This window comes from Clupea harengus, chromosome 13, assembly GCF_900700415.2.
Source record: "Clupea harengus chromosome 13, Ch_v2.0.2, whole genome shotgun sequence".
In the NCBI taxonomy this organism is placed as follows: Eukaryota; Metazoa; Chordata; class Actinopteri; order Clupeiformes; family Clupeidae; genus Clupea; species Clupea harengus.
Genome location: NC_045164.1, coordinates 22,493,613 through 22,513,612, shown reverse-complemented (window position 1 = coordinate 22,513,612; position 20,000 = coordinate 22,493,613). Strand labels below are relative to the sequence as shown.

Sequence of the window (20,000 nt, the reverse complement as noted above, 5' to 3'; positions counted from 1 at the left end):
GCTGGTCCCTTCTGCTGAGGAGACTTTGTGCTGCCTAGTGTCTCTGCGGTCCGTGTCCTCCTCCGACCCACGCTGCACACACGGAGAGCTGGAGCTCAAGGCAGAGGCGGTGGTGTCTACTGAGGCGTCCCGTGCATCCGTCTCTGGGAAACCATTTGCAAGGGGCTCTGTGACGGCCACATCTCCGTTAATGTAGAGGCCACGAGCCTCAGTCCGTCCCCCGATAACCTCCGATTCTGTGGGGACTCGGTCCAACTCAACCTGGGCCTTGTCTGCTGGCTGCTTGAGTGGATCAGAGACAGCAGTCCGGCCCATCACGGGGACCTTACAGGGGCCAGGCGCCGACGACCCAATAGGGAAAGCGGGGGGGCCCGTTTCAGAGACTTGCGATTCGTTGACGGTTAAGGGGGGCGTTTCCAGCTCTGAGAAACTGACGCTGGATGCCAGGGCTCCGCCGAATCCCCCGAAGTCTCCAAACTCGTCGTCGTCTTCTTCCTCCGCCCCCTCGTCCAGCGGAGGGGGAGAAGAGGAGTAGAGGCGCATGACGTCAGGCTCCATGGTGCCCTAGCCACGCTCCGAGGCCTCATGCAAAGACACCTGGAAGTTGGAGGGGGGGGAGAGATAGATAGATAGATAGATAGATAGATAGATAGAGAGAGAGAGAGAGAGAGAGAGAGAGAGAGAGAGAGAGAGAGAGAGAGAGAGAGAGAGAGAGAGAGAGAGAGAGAGCGAGAGAGAGAGAGAGAGAGAGAAAGAGAAAAACATCAGTATCTGTCAGTGTTTGGCCTTCTTCATAGCTAGTTCCATAACAACAATTGTTGGGGGATTTTGACACGCACATTAGGATTTCCTTCAGCTCCATCTGTAGTTTTTTTTTTTTTTTTAAACAATCTGGCTTATAAAAAGGTCCTTAATTTATTCATTATATTTCTGAAATATCTCTGCATTTTAAAGTGCACTTAGCTTGATATTAGCATTAGCCATTCATGTCAAAGTTCTGTAATGTTTCAGACGGCGCCCTTATCAAAAAACATCACCAAACCCACATACTTCCCAGTTCTCAATTAGATGTGCGTGCCTATGGTTTATTTGCGGAAATGCTTCACTGTAATATGGCATGCCAAGTCACTCAACCCAGAAAAGAGTCTGATGACCCATCATGACACCGCACGCCAGCAAAACAGGAAGTCTGATGAGCAGACATCAACCAGTGCCACAAACACACAGATATAGCAGAGATTGGTCAACACCATCAGATCACAAGCACTTCACTCTCTCCTCGGTGGCCTACTCGTCACAGATTCTGTGATTAAGATGCAGCCCGTTATGTGTGTTAGGTGGCGACGACTGGACTCCACTCCTGACGCATGAGAGGCACGCTGTGATGTTTCAAAGTCCAGTGTGTCACGTGGGTCAGAAGGACAAACTATGTGTGGCGGGAAGAACACACATACCAGACCTGAGGCAACGGCACTCAGCCAACCGCATACTATAAAGAACTAGGATACAAATAATGCGTGTGTAAACACATCATCAGTTATAACACCACGCCAACCCAACCCTTTCCCCTTCCCCTCTCTCCACTCAGACCACTGAGCCAGAGGAGAACCAGAAGCCCCCCCCCCCCCCCTTAGAAAGCCACAGTGACCGGATCTGAACCACAGCATCCTCAGAGCACCGGTCTTAATGAGCTCGGCGACCAAGACCAACTCCACTGGGAGAGGCGCAGTCCAAACCTGCCAACAATCCGACGTCGGGATAGGCCATTCAATTCAATGGAACTTTTTGGAACATTCTGAAGAGCCGTATAATAAATCCATTTACAAACCAATGTGTTGAATCAGTGAAATACTTGAACTGAGATATATTTGGGGAATCCAGGCACACCACGGATACATGTTGTTGACGCGGCCTAAGCGTTAAGCCAAGGGCATTTGGAGGAGGTGCTTATTCAACCACACTTCCCTGGCAAAGATGCAGGGCTACACAGGCACGGCATGCAGATCACATAAACAACATGCAGGTAGTATTTTCATTTGAACAATTACGGTGTGCCTAGATAGACTGGTATGCATTCAATTCAATTCAAAACACACCATTTTAGCACCTCGTCCTGTAAATAACCTTCACATGGCTGATAATGCCATCATGCTGCACTAAACTAAACAGTCGAGCCTACTATGCCAAGAACGCTTTGCACATGGCTGGTTAGGAGTGGTAAGAGGTGGCTGAGGGGGACGAGGAGGACGGGCCTGCATTAAGGAGAGGACAGGTGGAATAGGGGTTGCCCCTATGCTGGAGCCGAGCAGGGACGGGCTACCCAGAGTCATTGAGGTCATGGCCAATCAACAGCATACCTACCTACCTACCACCTCTCCCTCTAGGTCACTCATTAGGTTGGGCTCTCCTATTCAGCAAAAAACACACCCACACACACACCCACCCACACATCCACACACACACACACACACACACACCCACACCCACACCCACACCCACACCCACACCCACACCCACACAACCTCATCCTCTCTCTGTTTCTCTCCTGCTGCATGGGGATCTGTCTTCCTTTTCCATGTTATCTCAGTTTCTTTGAACTGTCCCCCTTACTCCCACAATGTCACTTTCCTTCCATCCATCCATCTTACTGATTTCTCTCTTCCCCCCCCCCCCCCCTCCCTCAGTAACAACCTCTCCGCTCTGGCTTTTCTCTGCTCTTATTCTTTTCCTTTTATTTCTCCCACTTTCCTCCTCGAACAGGCAAACACTCTTTTCCTCCCACAGCTCTATCTGCGCTCGAGCGCTTCAGAGGAACATGTGCTCTAAGACCAACACTGCTGAAATGTTACAGCCGTGGCTTCCGCTCAGAGGGAGTCAATATCTGCTGACTAAGGACAGGGGAACTTCACTCTCAGGGGAACAATGAAAGCAAGAGAGTGATTATAAAGACATTCTAGCCATCGTTGCATAGCTATGGTGAAAAATAGAGGTGTGTGCGCGCGCTCACACACACACACACACACACTCTCCTACAGAGACCCTTGATGTCTTTGTAGTCACAGCATATCTAACCCCTCAGGTGGAAAGAGTGGCTAGACAACAGACTCTGTGACGTTGCAGTGATCAGACCTGTGAAACTGAGCCGGGTATCCTATCCCGGTGCCATTGTGTTCAGAGACAAACCGCTGGGGCCTTGCCCACACACACACGCACGCACGCACACACACACACACACACAACCTACAGAGGCGTTCCTGAGAGCACTTGCCTCGTTTGTGCAATAAACACACACTGGGGCTACCTCTGTGAAGAGACGGAGTCGAAAACAATCAACAGAGAGGTCATTGTGTGAGGAGGCACCTTCTGTAAAGCTGGCTGGCAAAGAGTAAATAATCAGATGGCCACAACAAAGTGTCCTCGTGATAAACAGCACAGTGGAGACAGTTGTAATCCGACCTCTAGCCGGGGAGTATCAGTTGCATGCAACGGAGTCTCTGGTTTTTGTACTGTGGCCTCACGAACAGGTCTACACAAGGTCTGTGCTACTGCTGGCCCATGTGGAGGGATGGCTGTGTTTATGGATGGTCCGGCTAGCCCAACAGACTGGGCACATTTCTGCAAGAAAGTAAGATTGTAATAATCTAAAAGTATGACTTTAAGATAACAACTATGCTACAGCTATTCTCCACCTAATACAAATGCACAATGGGGTCCAATGACCGCTGTCTGCATTTGCCATCAGTTTATAACTGAACATACCTGCACTTCAATTTAATATTCTTTGAAAGCAATTTGTTGGCCAATCATGCCAAACATTTGCAAAGTAACATTTCTGAAGTATCTAGGCTATAAGAGTTGGCAAAGTTATAATTAACTTCCATAAGTGTCTTAAAATTATCACCAACGTATCAATTCCCTTGCGCATAAAGCTTGTTTTGAGGTTAGGTAGGATAACGTCCGATGGCTTTCACGTTCATGATAAAAGCCAGAAACATCCTCCGACTATTCAAGGCCACCGCAATGCCCTAAATTGGCAGAGACAACATGTTTGAAAGGACAGTTATAGTTGAGTTTAGGCAATGGGGCACAAGTAACCAAACATGAAAGAGAACAACTCCCTGCTGGCAAGAAGCGAAGACCTGGGCTTCAGGTGTGCCGACTCAACTCTGTTGCTATTCTAACGCCGACTTGAAACAGAGTGAGAGAGTATTGGCTTCCGTAACCCAGGGTAATATTGACCCGGCTATAGCAAGAGACAAATATGATCTTCCCTACCCGAAACAAATAGCTTCCCCTTATTTGGGGCAGAATCAATAACTGGTAAGTACTAAGTCCACATCACGTCTCGCATGTTTATTTGACACCTCTAGGTGGGCTGTTGCCAGGGAAGATCTTTAATGCCATCATGTTATCACACTAGCTAGCAAATCGCTGGCAAGAAATTACCTGTATTAGCCCAGTGGTGAGGTCCATGGTCCAAAAGCCGGCGGCATCCCTCTTACCGATGTCAGAAAATTAGAGACAAGCAATTCCTCTAATCCTTGGTAACTGCTCTTGGTGAAGAAGGCTAAAATAGCCCAGCTGACGCTTCTAGCGATCCTTTCCGACCTCTCTGAACTGTTCCCTACCCAGCATGCAAGGTTTCTTGTCAACTGAAAGCGAGTGGAAAGGGGGCCGTTCCAAAAACGTCATATCCGGAAATGGAACGCGTCTTGTTTACAAAATGGACAGAGTTGGTAGATGGTAGGAGTGTTCCTAACGCGTTAAAAAGTCCTTCTTGCTATGGCACCTGTTACTTTTGTAACAATACTTGGTAGTCTTTGGGGACTCCCCGAAATACCAGATTTGTCCGCTCATTAAAATTTAGGAAAGGATATATCTTTCCATCTCATTCTAAAATGTAGTTTCTCCTGGGTGAAATAGTAATTTGATTTGTTCTGTACTTTTAAGTGTCTTCATAGAGAAATTAAGGTTTTAGGTCTGTAGGTTTACTACAGGTTAGGTTTATTAACATGTAGTCCTATTGAAATTACTGCAGTTTTAGGTATATTAAGACCTGCTATAGCTGGTAGTATAATTTTAAATGTAATTTATATAGAATATATCTAATGTTTAATAGGTCTGTTCAACATGCCACAAATGTGAGTGTATAAGGAAAAGGAGAATACTGTGAGACACATTTTAGAAGTAGGGGAAATCGTTCATTCAAAGCAGTGGTCGATGAGGAGAGAACATGGCAACAAAGAAGAAAATTCCAGCCATTCATTTTCACACTGCTTTTCCTTCCCCTTTGACTTCATGACAAAACTCCCTTTCTCTCACTGAGGTTTTGCACTGCAAATCAGATGCAAATAAGGCTGCAAATGCTGGACTTCTACCAGCATTTCACCAAAGTGGAGCCTTTTAATTAGCTTAATGTCTGTTAAATATTCCATCAGTTAATATCTTTGAAGATGTTTGGGTGATTTTATTGTTAAAAAATGTTACATAAAAGTCAAAATTATCCAAACTTTTTTTTTGAGACACGGAGCATACCGAAAACATGTTTGCATGATGAGAACTAGTACACACCAAAATGAAGGAGAATGGGGGCTTTAAGCTTCTATTAACACCCCCGCTGCGTAGACAAGTCAGTCGTTTCGAATGAGGGAAGCATTTATTGCCTCTTATTCCTGCCTTCCCACTGCTAATATTGACATTGGCACAATGAGGGCCTCGCTGTGTAGTCATGCACTGCAGGTTCGTATAGCTTTTAAATTCCCTCCAAAAATCACTAGAGTAAGAGATAATTGTGCAGATGTCAAGATCTCCGGGAAGCAGAAGTTTGATATTACTGATGACAGGCTGAGATCTCAATAAACAGGCTATAAATGGTAAAAGGTTTAATTTTTGTTAACAACAAAAATGTTCACAATATAGGCATGACTAAAATAGAGTTTCCTACTTTAAATCGCAGACTGGACCTTTAAGACATAAAGTGACCGTAAACCTTGTGGAACTTTGTACTTTTACTATTCCTTAAGAATTACATTAAATATTAGAAAACATACATTTTGTACTTATAAATATGTATGGCATGTGTGGAGTAACAGTAAACAAACTGTAAAAGTATACACTATAAACTGTCAGCTTTCGAGAAAAACACAAATACCTTGAAAAATATTGATGAAAATCAACCCAAAGTTAGACCATGAATACACTCTCCATCTTGTAATGTGGAAAAAAACATCTGTCAGTAAAATTTTCTGGGTTAATCCATTGGTGTTTGAATTCATCTGAAACCCCTTAAAAAACCCTCTGACGTAGTGGACCAACAATGTCTGCATTACTAATAAGTGAAACATAGAGGGCGCTAAAGGCAACGTTTAAAGCGATACTCCACAAGGCAGAAGTTATCGTCTTGCTGGCCCCCCCTCTAAAAGCATAAAATGCTCCGTTGCTTCCTGCTAATTTCCGGCCGGAGACAACTTAACATGTCGGCTGGGCATGATAAAAGTCTAGGACTAACGGAAACAGAAAACAGGATATTCAGAAATTAATATTATGGAGACAGTGGATCTAGGAGGCCGTATGAGTGTCCCACTAGACAGACACACCATAGATGGCGCCTTGGTCCAAATATGGGTATCTATCATGAGCTCCATTCACTTTGAGAGACATTAAATCGGATTTGTACTTCTTGATTATTTGTTTATTGGTCTGCAAACTGAATCAGAGTACACAATCATTTGCAGTGTTACAATTGGCGAAATAATCTTGTGTGGAAATACGCCAACTGAACTAAATACACTCTTGACTATGCTGTACAGGAAATTAGTAATTAGAATTCTGAAAATGTTATAGGCTGTTTGTTGCAATATCTGCCTTTTCAGGAAAGCACATTAAACCATTTATGCTCCTAGATGTCAAGTTATTTTTGCAGTATTTCACTGAAAAAAAGGTTACACATAGCCACGTAGTGTTTAAACATTTTTATTGTGTCATTTACATTGTTTTTCTTTTGTGTGTGTCTACACTCGATTTATAAAAGGTGCTTTCATATCACACAAGATTCATCAGCTCTATGTTCTGTGTTCTAAGCCTCCCTGTAGCTTAAAAGTGCTTTGAATTTGTAAGTCAATTGGTGAAAACAGAAATTTGGTTAGAATCAAGTATTCAAATCAACGTTCACACTCTCTTGAATTCTAAACTCATCCTATGTGCCATATTTCAACAGGCACATTTAGTAATGAAAATGCAAGTATGAAAATGCTGGAGAATCCATTTCTACTTTGCAGCCCTTTTCTACTAAAATGCTTTCAAATGAAACATGATCAGACAACCACACATTACGTTTACACAACAGCACAATCTACCTCTAGGCATTAGGCTACCTCATTAATACGTCGCTTTTAATTTGCTGATGTACAACATGAGAACTGAGACTAAACTTTGGGCTGTCCCTCACTTCAGCTGTTTATTTCTGTACTACAGAGCATCAGAATGTAAAAAAAAAAACATGCTAAGCAAAGCTAACAACTTCATGGTAGGTACATGAGACCAGGTAGGTACTTGAATACATCGCCCTACACAATCAATCACCTCTCTAGAGCACTTCACTTATGCTGTTGTTTCAACACGTACAAAAAACAGACCTTATCTCACCATGTTCAAAATATTTACATCCAAAGTCTAAAGGCATAGTAACAATTTGTTACAATCACGAGCAAAGACATTCAGCTCAAACTGGTTTATGAACTTTTTTAACTTTTTGCAAATTTATTTTTAGAGTAAATACAAGTTGCATTTTGAGCTTAATTTTTTCGCTTTCTCCCGTAGAGCGCAGCTGGTTTGAATCCAAGGACAACAACCAGGACAACATGAAGCGAGAAGCTTTCATGCGAGAGTCAAGCGAGTGACGATGATGACTGATCAAGTCACTGGGAACATACGTGAGCATCAGTTAGGGAAAAAAAAAAGAAAGACTTCAATCATACCAGTAGAATCTTAAATCTTAACTCTTTTGATGGCAGCATTTCATCCTGCAACCAATATGACCTTCTGGATTTAAGGGATACTTTACTCTGAATTGACATGAAAAAAAAAAAAGGTTCAAAACTCCAATTATACCAATTTGACTTGACAGTAACACGCCCGACCCAGTTGTGAAAAAGACTTTAATCCTGGGCTTCCCTTCTTTTCCTTTGATCTGCTGAGCATCTCTCAAGTGTGCCTGCTTCTTCTGAGAGCGGCACTGCGCTGGGTGGAGTAGACACATTGATTAACGTTCAAAAAGGACCCAAAGAGGCATCTATCTGCTCCGCTTATTCACAGAACACAGAAAGCACCAACATAGCCAAGATAAGATTTAGAACAAGCAGGGAAAATAGTATTTCAGAACCACACTGCCAAGCCTGGGCATGTGATTTCCACTAATGCTGTAGTTTTCCCATATTTCTGGGTCTTTGTCCAAAAGGAACAATAACCCGCAATGCAAAAGACACTTGCCAGTTGCTCCAATTTGGGAAGACTGTGCCAGATAAGCTGTTGCGCTAAATCAGAGTATTACCCAAAGATGTGCATTTTATTGCTTTACTACTCTACTCTAGTGAACGTAAAAAGAAGTTCTGAGCACCGGTTTGAATTTTAAGGGATTAAGACGACTTCATAACACAGCAAGTAGCACCCAGCAGCACAAGGAGAGACTGCACATGCAGACTGCCTCACGGTGCTCTTTGTGATCAAACATCTGCTGGGAAACCATGGAAAACAGCAGGAGCACCCCCATCTGGAACATTTCCGATGGCTCATCCATGACAACGCACCTCAATAGTAAACAAACTCAACTGCGGAGTCAGCCGGTGGGAGGAGCGAAGCAGGACCAAAGCGCGTCTGACAATGAGAGCAGTGAGCTGGACAATGGTCAACTTCAGCAGAGCACAATAGCTTCTCTGTACCATATTCTCCCTCCAGGACACCCAGCCCCACTCATCCAGCCTCCCCTCCAGAGAGGCAGAGCCCGAGAGTGGGCAGACAGACAGACAGACAGACGGACGGGGTGGGCTACGGTCCACGGCACACGGAGAGACTGACTCACAGTGAACTCAGCGCGTCCACCCACACCTCAACTGCACCAGCTCAGAAACGAGCTCAGGAGAGATCAGAAGTTCCAGAGGAACAGCAGACCACTGGACCACACAGCGGGGGTGGGGGAAACGAACAAGAATACAAACTCAGTAACATGGCTTTATTAAGAGTCTTATACTGCTCTCAGGAGGTATTTAAACTTGATACAGACGTGCTGTGGCAGTGCAGGGAGCAAAAACACTGATCACTGCGGGCTACCATGAGGGCTGGGTGTCATGTTTCAGCCACACACACACACACACACACACACACACACACACACGGAGATGATTACTCAGGTGCCATGGGTCTGATGAACAAACTGGCCTGGGCATCTGAAGGGACGCTTGACGAACAGTAACACAATCCTTATGAGCTGACTAGCGATGCTTCCCCTGTGCTACTGCGCAATGTTAATTAGCAAATGAAACGATCGAGCTCGAGATCGAACTCCATGTGAGAAAAGGTGCCAACATAAGGTACCAGACATGCACGCTGACAGCCTGACAGCAGGCAAGCTCCCAGAGGAGACTTTCGCACATGGAAAGGGGAAAAATGCAGTGAAAGAAAAACTTGATAAAAATCGCCCAAAATGGCAGCATAGCCTTGCGGCATAAAATGGAATAAGAGTTTAAGAATAAAATGAAATGAACATTTCATATTGAGGGAAGAAAAAAGATGACAGGTCTATTTTGTAAAAGGTTTTATGTTCACCGCATATTTATACCACGGTGAGAACCAGAAGTACTGTGCTGTACATTCAAGACAAACACTAATCAGCCCTGTGGGGTTCTCCATCACCATGACAATCACAGAAATCTAACACTACTGTAAACTTTGAGAGAAGCTCCTTACAGTTTCTGCAAAATAGGTCAACGGCTGTATTTGTATTTATTTTCTGTTTTCTTACAAATGTATCACTGTAAAACTGCTTCATAACTCCAGTTAAAGCCTGAATCCAATCCCAATCCATGTGTTGCATATCATAGTAAAACCATTCCTTCGAGAATTTTGTGTAGTTGGAGTGTTGTAATTCCAAACTTTGCGAAATGCGTGTTGACTGATTTAAAATAAAAAGAGGATTCAGCTCTGAGCCTTGCCTAATCCTTCATCACTTCTTTTAAGGGCTTCAACATGACTGTGTCTATTACATTCTACAGTATGTCAGCGCATGATTTAAATCTAAAAAATGAATGGTTGCAATGAACTGAAACTTGGGAGTAGAGCTATATAAAAGAATCTTCAATGACATCAAGAACATCAATCAAAATGCTGCTACTTTGTGAAGAGACCACAATATTGTTTTGTCCTTGTAATTCGTTCATTGGGTTTGAAATGTAAGTAGTTGTGAAAAGCACTGTACCCAATTTGACAGGAAGAGAGATACGCTAATACTGTGTGCTAAGCTGATAAACATGAATGCTGATGATAATCAATGTACAGCTATTACCATAAATCTTTAATCGGTTACAAAATATGCGTTTTTAAATGAATAAATACACCTAAAATTATTTCCTGAGTGCTTTAACTATACATTTTTCCCCATTGTGAGACTAACACTAGTAATACTCATAATTTTGCACCTAAAGCAGAACTCCAGTATTTTTTTCCTGGGTCCTATTTTCCCATCTTTTTGGATCCACATTTTTCACTAGGGACAAAAACGATCGATAGCGGTCCGACATTGAGTTAGAACTATACAACGAGGCAAACATCTGCTTCAAAGTAAACCGCTTGTTTTTGCCACTGAGAGGCTCATAATGTTATTATAAGTGTCTACAACATGGAAATGGTCCCTACAGAGATAGACCTGTGTCTGTTTACCTCAGTAACTGCCAAACATCTGTAGAAAATCTCTCTCTCTCTCTCTCTACAGTCATTACTTTACCTTTCACCAATCATTTTCTACAGCTTCTTTCTAGTCATTGAGGTAAACAGACACAAGTCTGTCTTGGTCGGGATCGTTTCCATTCCGTCAGACACTTACTGTATAATACCAAAACAAGTGGTCTACTTTGACGTGGTTCTTGGCCCATAGGGTTACATTGTGTTGCTGGTTTGCGGTTGCAGGTTATAGCGTTCTAACTCAGTAGCGGACCGATTCCGATCATTTTTGTTCCAAGTAAAAATCTTGGTCCAAAAAGATGGGAAAACAGGGCTCAGGTTAAAAAAATACTGGAGTTCTCTTTTAAGTCTTGAAGCAGCAAGTATGCAGCAGGCGGCCCTATAGCTCTTTGCTGCGGACCTAGAGTGCATATTGAGTTATTTTGACATCCCTGACAAAAGGAAAATAAATCATAAATGAAAAGAAAGGAGAGCGAAACCGTAAAACGTTGCGTAAGAAACAACACACAAAGCTGAGCATTGCAACCATTCACCGACATGAGGGCCCCCTCCAAAGGCCCCTTAGAAAGAACTGGAGAGCAAGAGATGAGACGAGCCATGGGTGGAGGAAGGTGAAGCCTTGGTGAGCTCAGGATCGAGTAGGGAACAACCCTGAACCCCTGAAGCGGTGCAGGGTGTGCATCAGGTGGGGGACAGGTGAGCCTGGGTCACCTGAGTGAGGTCCATCCGACACAGCCTGCGTTCCAGCGGGGCTGGCCTCAACCCAGCTTGGTGATGTGTAGACTCCCGTCTATCCTGACCATGTCGATGGAGAGCAAGGACTTCACTTTGTGATAAAAGTCAAAGAGCGCGTGGCCGTCCACAAATATCCGGAACCGCTGGTGTTCGCAGTGGATCTCAATCTGGACAGGATATGAAGGAGAGAGAGAGAGAACATAATTGGAAGGAGGAAGAGGAGGATGAGGAAGAAGAAGAAGATCATTTTAAAGAAGATGAAGGGGAGGTGTAAGACGATAGGTATGAATACAGTAAATGAGAAAAATAATTAGTGAGGGGCTGAAAGTGTCATTGAGCAAGCCAGTCTTCCTTTTTTTAAATTTTTTAAGACGATAGCGATCTTGCTTTAATTTTGCATGGCTGCTTATCTTCAGTGCTTATTCAGGAACAGCGTCTGACTGATCTAGAACTGGAGTGACCTGTTTTTATTCAATCCAGTGCGCTTCATTCCCTAACAATAGGCCCCCTCGTTATCTTTGAGCGTCCTTTATCAGCGAGCAGCCAGTAACAGCCAGCAGCAGCAGCCATCCGCTTCCAAAATAAGTCACAACCCATGAAGCCAAACAGCATGTAATGAGGACAAAACTTAAACTGATGTAGCCGACTGAAAAGACTTCCAACTGAAACTGCCTTCCAAACAAGAGCCTATCACAAGATCGCATTTAAGATGGGCTTGTGATGTAAATGAGTCTGTTGGCTAGACCCGGGGAGTGCTGCTAGGACTGGGCACATCAGGCACCCTTCTAGTGCTTTCAAAGTATGCTTAAGTGTAACCGCAAGGGCTTTCCATTCAGTGCAACACAGTATTGTGAGGATGCACGGCCCTTCCCCCACTCCCCAACAAACAAACAAACAAACAAAAAGAGAGAGAGGACACACATGTCCTGCAGCATACAATCAATGTATTTTCTCATTAACAAGTGCTGGTAACTACTTTAACAGCATGTTTCGTATCACTCTGATTGAATGTATAGGGAGTTGTAAATGACGTCCTGAGGCTACCTCTATGTATGCTTGTGAAAGGGTGTTGTGGTTTATCAGGATGTTACGGAGAGTGTGGTAGTGTGTGTGTGTGTGTGTGTGTGTGTGTGTGTGTGTGTGTGTGTGTGTGTGTGTGTGTGTGTGTGTGTGAACAATTTGAGAGTGTACATGTCTATGAGTGTGGGTGCATGTATGTGAAGACCCTTGTATGTGAGGCATGAAGGCTGGGGCCTACCCTGAAGGGCTGGTCTTGGATGAAGGGAAAGTAGGTGATGGTCGCCTCTTCCTCACTCCACTTCCCAGAAACGCGAGCACTGCGAAGGAACTGGCGGTCAGCAAATCGGGCGCTCAGTTTGAGGGCCACGTCCGTCTTTGGGTCCTTGGCACCCTTGTCACCCACAGGACCACAAGTCAGGCTCACATCAAAGCTAGGACAGGAGACAGACACATACAACACAGCCAAATCAATATGACCAGTGCACTAACAAAGCAACAGTATATTTGTTACTGGGACAAATCACAGGTACACGCCCAGAGGCTCTGTAGCCAAAGGAGACTTTCAGTAGAGAGAGGGTATGCTGAATCTTGCAAGAAAAAAAAATCATATTTGATGATAGATTATATTTACACAAACAGTTGCTATAGAAACGCACAAACAAATATGTGAGAGGACGTGCTGTAAGCGCTATGGAATGTCAAGTGTGCAAAGATGAAAGGTCCCTAGTCCGGTCTGTTGATAATTCGGTTTTAAATTACCAATGTTTAGTCTACAGTCAACTGGATGATGAGGGTGAAATATATTTAGAGACAAATATTTATATTAGGATGAAAACAACCATGACATAAAGATTACTTCGGATAAAATAATCCTATGGTTCATGTAGGCGCATAACCATATGGCAATGACGTTGGTGAAATAGGCTACAGTGATTACCATCAGATTAGTCTCCGACATGGTCGCCCATATATCCCCAGTGCACGGAATAGCCATTTTTTAAACACCCACGCCTCCCTACTCATCTCAGCTCATGGTCTACCCAGCCCATGCTGCGGTGCTAAAAATACGTCTTGCCAAGAAGGTGTGTGCAATCTACAAAATGTGGCTAGGAAGCTCTTGTCAATACAAGCTGTGCTTTAAACCGTATATCCAGGAGAAGGTTTACAATATTAAAACAAAAAAGAGATCCATAGGGCGTGGACTACTGTCATCACTAACGGTGACGCAAAACGATTAGTGGAATGAATAAAAACTCACCTGTCAGGCTCGGGATCTACGATGCCCATCACTATGATCTTCTTGCCCGGTCTCATCCCACCTTTGATACGACCGTTGAAAGGAACCGTCTACGACACGAAAAGCATGTTAGAGATGAGTAGGCCTGTATCTTAAGCAAAGTGGTTGTGGGAAATAAAGATAACAAAAAATAAATCTTCTTTACCAGAAGGCGGGGGATATCCTCCTTGACCGGAGAGATCAATCCAGGGTCCACGAATGAATTATCGACATGATCATCTTCGGTATTCTTCATTTTCAAAAAAGAATAGAAAGAGAGACGGGTGCGGATTTAAATGCAATTTCAAGGGAAGATTGAGGGAGAATGGTTGTACTAGGTCCGTAGCCTACTGTAGCTAACAGTGGGCGATAGGAGGATTTTCATTTTTAAAGGACCACCATGGCTTTGTGTGACATTAACATGAGCACACCTTAAGTCTGTCATAACATCTGCCGTGTTCAGAAGAGATTTAGGAGTGCACGAGTCTAGAACAGCCTACCAACAGCCCTACTACAGGCATCGCGTGAAACAACCCGAAATAAAGATTGGGTGCAAACAACACATTATTGATCAGCGCTCCTGTAGCTTCCACGCTTGCACGCACTGACGCAATTAATTAAAAATCAAGCCCAAATCCCATTTAACATAAATATGAAGGCGATAGGAGCCACAGCCATTCGCACGGAAGAGATGGATGGTGGTTTCCTATAATTATGGTATATTCCAATACGAACATCTTCAACCTCAGAGCCGATCTCATCGGTAATAGACAACAGAATAAGTGGAACATTAAAAGAGAACAGACTATACCGTATGGTGAAGGGATGCCGTTATAGTGTGTTTAGATACTCACTATTCCGTCCTTTTCCATGCCAGACACCGCCATCTTGTACTGAATACCATCGGATGCTTATCAACAGAAAGGCAGTCCAGTCTAGGAATTTGTCGGCGTCGCGCGGTGACTCGGGCTGTATTGCAAGGTGTCCACGTTCAATGGGGAACTACAGTATGGCAGCTAGTGGCATTCTACACAAGAACCGCTCCTTTTGGGGTGGGTATAAATCTGCTGACGTGGTTTATAGCTACATGCAGACGGAGGGTTAATCCAGCGTCTACTCAAAAACCTAATCTGCAGGGTTTTCTTCGCCCCTTCACCTAATTAGGCTACCGCTGAGGTGGAGTTATTTAGTTCAAAGCCGGTAGTTTCTCCTAAAGTCTCTTTGGAAACAATTAACCCTAACCCTAACTGAAAAGGAAATACATATGGGCATTTCTATTTCTGTTTACGACACATAGTAGCCTATGGAATACCTGCCCTAAGGTGCTTGCCTCAGGCATTGTCTTGTGTGGAATACCATCACTTTGGTTTGGTCCAGAGTGGTCCCATAGCCCACTGGCCTGTACTGATCAACTAAAATTGAACATGAGCAAACATTTTCCCTAAGGACAGCAGATAATGATGTTTGTTTTAAAAAAGTGAAATCTTATGATCACTCGACCAGGACAGACTCCAAGTTTGACTGGACCAGTCCAGTAACTGAGCCTGTTCGATGTTAGTAGATGTCCTTTTGCAAGACAAACTACGTTCCCAAGTTTTCCTCCTAGTAGCAGCATTGTAACACAGCCCGGACACTGACCGCACATTCAGTACCCATCAATTGTGTAGGCAAACTTCAAATGTCAGCCCCAGTCCGCCCCCATGTGGCAATCTGAAGAAGTACAAATACGAATGTAAATGAATTAATCTGTACAGTAGATCTATGTTTTCTGAAACACCCACCCTCATATTTGTTAAAGTCAAAGTAAGAAGTTTTTTTTATAATTGGATACTACCAGATAATCATTTACAAATCTGCCGTCAGTGGTGGTCCCCTGTAAGTTGATCTATAAATACAATTAAGGTATTAGGGATCTTCTGTAAGGCAGAGGGAGCTCTCTGCTCAGTCTGAGATGTGACCGACTCTCCAGAGCTGAGAGTGTAAAGCAAGAGGCATTAAAACACCTGCCTGCCCTCTTCAAATATTCATGAACACAGCGCAGGCAGTTTTCAAAAGCTCGCCTGCTGCTTTTCGCTAGTCAAGTAACAACTGTCAGGACAAAACATCTACCTCTCTGTATGGCAGTAGAGGTTACTGTAGGGGGCAGTCTTGTTCAGTAAAACTCAGGGGGAAATGTGTGCCAAATGCCTAGACAGACACTGGCGACACGTTATGAAATCCTTTCATTTTGAAAACAGCCGCCCCGCTCTGTCACATTTTAATTTAGGCTAGCATTTTGACCAATAGCTACTAGACCAGACGCACGAGTAGAAGGCTAAGATTAAAATCTTCGCATTTGATGAAACAAACGTCTTCTCATCGTCCATTGAGGTGAGGTCAGAGCAACAGACTAAATGTCACATATAGCATCCAACCGTATTTATTTTCAGTCTCTCAGCAGACCGTGTCTTTGTTTGGAAAGTTTAATGAAGAAATGAAAAAAAAAACACCAGGAACATTTTTGGTACAAGTTAAGATGTTTGTAACGCTCCATCATTTCCCCTCCATTTGAATTTCCATGTCTGGTGCATGTTCGTGTGTGTATATTAACGTGTGTGTGTGTGTGTGTGAGGGACCTGCTCCGGTCATAAGTGTATTTGAGCATGCAAATTTAATAAGTGTTTATTTAGCAGGGCCGGCGTGTAATTAGGTTAATGCTGCAGCTGAAGTGCGCCGCTCTCCCACTGCTCCATTCTCCTCACCTGTTCAGGCGGAAAGCTGCACAGACGGACCTGCCGCCACTGGCCGCTCTCTGGGCTCGGCTCGCCAGGTCTGCTGGACTCCCCTTACCACAGACCCAGCCGCCCAGTCACCCACAGCCCGCCCCAGACCAGCCTGTGTGGTGCCAACGTCCGACCCTTCCAACCGACACCAACGGTCAGCTGGCAATATGGTCCCTCCTCTGTATTTTTCTCAAGAGAAAGTGCCCATGAGGTTGACAGTATTTGGGAGGGGGGAGGGAGGTGGGGTCACTAAGAAGCAAGTCGTTTTTTCTGGTTTTGGGGTTGAAAATTGGGATGATGGGAAGAGATGGATTGCTAATCTCAGATCTTGTCACCAGCTAAATCATCTCTTCTTTAAGCTTGCTTCCCCATGGATACATCTCTGTTTGCTTTCTCAGATGGGTTAAAATATCTCCAGATCAGCTGGTTTCCATGCATGCCCTTCCTCTTCCTTGTCTTTCGCTAGCAGCGCACGAATGGGCTCCAACTGAAATTAGGCCACTTTTCCCTCACTGACACACCTAGTCTGAGAGGCCAGCTGCTCCTACCCCAACGGTGTTTTGCAAAGCTCATGTCTAACAGTTTTTTTTTCAGTGGCTTTGGCACATTTCTATCAAGTTATCGTTATATCAACCATATGCTTAATCAGTTTCCGTGACATGGTATTTCTGGAATTTGCTAAATTACGTGTCATTCAAACCTTGATTGTTTACATGTGATTGATTAGGATTGATTCAATTTGTTCAAAGGCAAATGAGTGTAAAACCTCATAGGCCACCAAGCCCGAGTGGATGTGCCAAGCCAGCATGAGGGAAAACCCATTAGTGAGACACTGTATTAGACAACAATAACAGGATATCATTTTATATTGACATCAGGACTGAGCATTTTGACTGTCTTGCTTACAAACCATGACAGAAGGTCATGTTCATTGACGTAATTATCTACTGTTGAGACATAAACTAAGAATTTTGAGCAAGTTACTGACGTCTGCTGCTAATCCATGGTGTGGTGCTGTTTGTGCAAATTGTTTTGAGAAATGCACTTAAGTTAAGGATTATTCAAAAAAGTGTACTGAAGCAACTGAATAAAACTGCAAAAGTTTACCCCTCCTTCTGCCCTCTATGTAGTCGGTAATTTGTGTTTGTGCTCTTGTGTGTGTATGTGTGTGTTTGTGTGCTTGTGTGTGTGTGTGTGTGTGTGTTTTTGAAGTGAGAATGTTATGCTCCCACACACTTCCTCACACCCACTGCTTCCATGCCACAGCTGTGTGTGTGTGTGTGTGGTCTGTCTCCGACTTCCTGCTCTGGCCCCAGTCTCAGGGCCTTTCTCCTCTACATTAACCAGCTCTCACACACAGAGCCAGAGACAGCAGACTATACAAACAGCAGACGGCACACATGCATTCACACATACTCAAAACACTGGCATGCACTTCTGTATCCATGCATAGATATACAGTACAACAACCACGTCTACTTGCATACATAGACAGCACATGCACATAGAATTGTATGCTAATGCACGTATGCACACATGCATTCATGAGTGTACCGAGACAGACTTGTACACATGCATATATTGAGAAAACATGCTGATTCAGAATGTATTACGTGTGCACGCAAGCTGATGATGTGAAATGAAACACGTGTGCATGCAGTCTGATACAAACACACACCAGCCCAATCATGTTTTTTCTGAATATCACCTGTGTCTCTTTCTCACTATATTACCATATCGTACTTATGGGTCGCTGAAAACCCAGTGTCCAGTGGTATTTTCCCGTACAGGTGTGGTGTGTGCTATAATCATTAACTACCAGACCTTTGACTCATAGCCTCTGAAAAAGGCAGATTTTACAAGGAGTTAAGCCTCGCAGTCACAGTAGTGGCAGTGCCTGGTTCTTTAAGGTGCTAATAAATATAGTTTCTATAGACACTATAGACATCTGCAATCTATCAGGCAAATCCCAATGTAACTTAGTGCAATAGGATCAATTAATGACATAATGTAGACCAGAAGAACACCTTACACAAGGTTACATAAAGGTTACACAGAATTACATGCCATTTCAGTACAGGTCATACTTCTTTATCGATTTGTGGACGACATTTCTACTGGCCTGGCCAGTATTGATCTGAGTGTGCAATGGTGCATGCTTTAAAGTCTACTGAGGAGAGAGAGAGAGTGGCAGAGGGAAGGAACGAGGATGTGTACTGTATGTCCAGTTCTACTTAATGCTGTTTGCATTCCCACCACCGGGGGCAGGAGTATCCCACAGTGTTACATAAACATGCGCTCCCGCGCTTGTGTGTGTGTGTGTGAGAGAGAGAGAGAGAGTGTCTGTGTGTCTGCTGCGTTGGGCTTCTGGTTGGCGGAGAGGAGGCGTGGCTTTGCTCCCTTAGCGGATGGGGTGGGGTTGGCGTGGGGGGGGCGGATCATTCAGATATCTGCACAAAGCCATCATGACAGGAGAGGGAGAGAGAGGGAGGGTGTAGAGGGAGGGAGGGGTCTGCTGAGTGCTCTCTCTCTCTCTCTCTTTCTCTCCCTCTCGGTGTCTCTCGTCCTGCCCTGTATATCCACACGATGAAGACTGTCTTCTTTATGCCTTCTGTGGACTGAGTAGAATCCAATTAAGAATGCAGCTGCTCAGCAACTCACCCGCCGACGTTCCTTAGAATCTGGTTGGTTCACGGTTTAGAGTAGAAGGGTATCCTGTACATGAAAAACACTTCCCTCCTTCTGCCTTGCCTTGTTTCACTTTGTGAGCAGGGTTTTGGAATGCTGCCTTGCCCCTTGATTCGTGTTCAGTGAAACATTTGTTAAGGTCAGAGACATCTTGCTTTAACATTACAGCATACGTTGAAATTCACACTAAGCAATAAAGAAAACTAAGCAGCACTGTTTCACAGACATACACACACACACACGCACACACGCACACACACGCACACACACGCACACACACACACACACACACACACACATACAAATAGTGGAGAGTCCATGACCTTCTTTGACCTAAAGGGCAGGTTTGTCTGTAGTCCACCAATGAAAGCACAGAAATGAATATGGGTTTTCTCCATGACAGTCATCATGTAGTAAGTTCAAAGAGGAGGTCAGAACAGGGGTTTCCCTTTGGCCTTTCAGCTGATGTGATCTCATCTCAATATGGAGGAGGCAACGGGGACCCAGAGGACACACACACACACACACACACACACACACACACACACACACACACACACACACTCATC

General features: G+C 44.2%; 2 protein-coding genes and 1 long non-coding RNA gene across 3 annotated transcripts in view; 1 reads left to right on the top strand and 2 right to left on the bottom strand.

The window, feature by feature from the left end:
• Positions 1 to 4,658, bottom strand: part of LOC105893489 (aftiphilin-like) — an 18,347-nt gene extending 13,689 nt beyond the window's left edge. The window contains exons 1-2 of the mRNA XM_012819914.3: positions 4,447 to 4,658; positions 1 to 597 (exon numbers count right to left, since the gene is read on the bottom strand). The exon at positions 1 to 597 is cut by the window's left edge and continues 933 nt beyond it. Coding sequence (XP_012675368.2) covers positions 1 to 558 — 558 coding nt within the window. The 5' untranslated portion in view covers positions 559 to 597; positions 4,447 to 4,658. The remainder of the gene's footprint in view (positions 598 to 4,446) is intronic.
• A 2,298-nt stretch (positions 4,659 to 6,956) lies between these two features.
• lgalslb (lectin, galactoside-binding-like b) lies at positions 6,957 to 15,583 on the bottom strand. The gene is made up of 5 exons (XM_012819848.3): positions 14,836 to 15,583; positions 14,148 to 14,231; positions 13,964 to 14,052; positions 12,944 to 13,136; positions 6,957 to 11,852 (listed from the first exon to the last, which is right to left on the bottom strand). Exons 1-5 carry the CDS (start codon positions 14,866 to 14,868, stop codon positions 11,709 to 11,711), a joined length of 543 nt encoding a protein of 180 aa, XP_012675302.2. The 5' UTR covers positions 14,869 to 15,583; the 3' UTR covers positions 6,957 to 11,708.
• Positions 15,584 to 16,041: 458 nt separating this feature from the next.
• On the top strand, positions 16,042 to 17,855 carry LOC116223217. The gene is made up of 2 exons (XR_004164977.2): positions 16,042 to 16,351; positions 16,654 to 17,855. It is a non-coding gene; the product is annotated as an uncharacterized LOC116223217 (long non-coding RNA).
• Positions 17,856 to 20,000: the final 2,145 nt, after the last annotated feature.

What these genes read in the sequence shown, in the direction of transcription:
- lgalslb (XM_012819848.3), bottom strand. Translation starts at nt 14,868, where the DNA reads ATGGCGGTGTCTGGCATGGAAAAGGACGGAATA. An exon ending in GCATGGAAAAGGACGGAATA is followed by an intron (nt 14,232 to 14,835) that starts GTGAGTATCTAA and finishes TTGAAAATGAAG; the next exon opens with AATACCGAAGATGATCATGT. An exon ending in GTAGATCCCGAGCCTGACAG is followed by an intron (nt 13,137 to 13,963) that starts GTGAGTTTTTAT and finishes CTCCTGTCCTAG; the next exon opens with CTTTGATGTGAGCCTGACTT.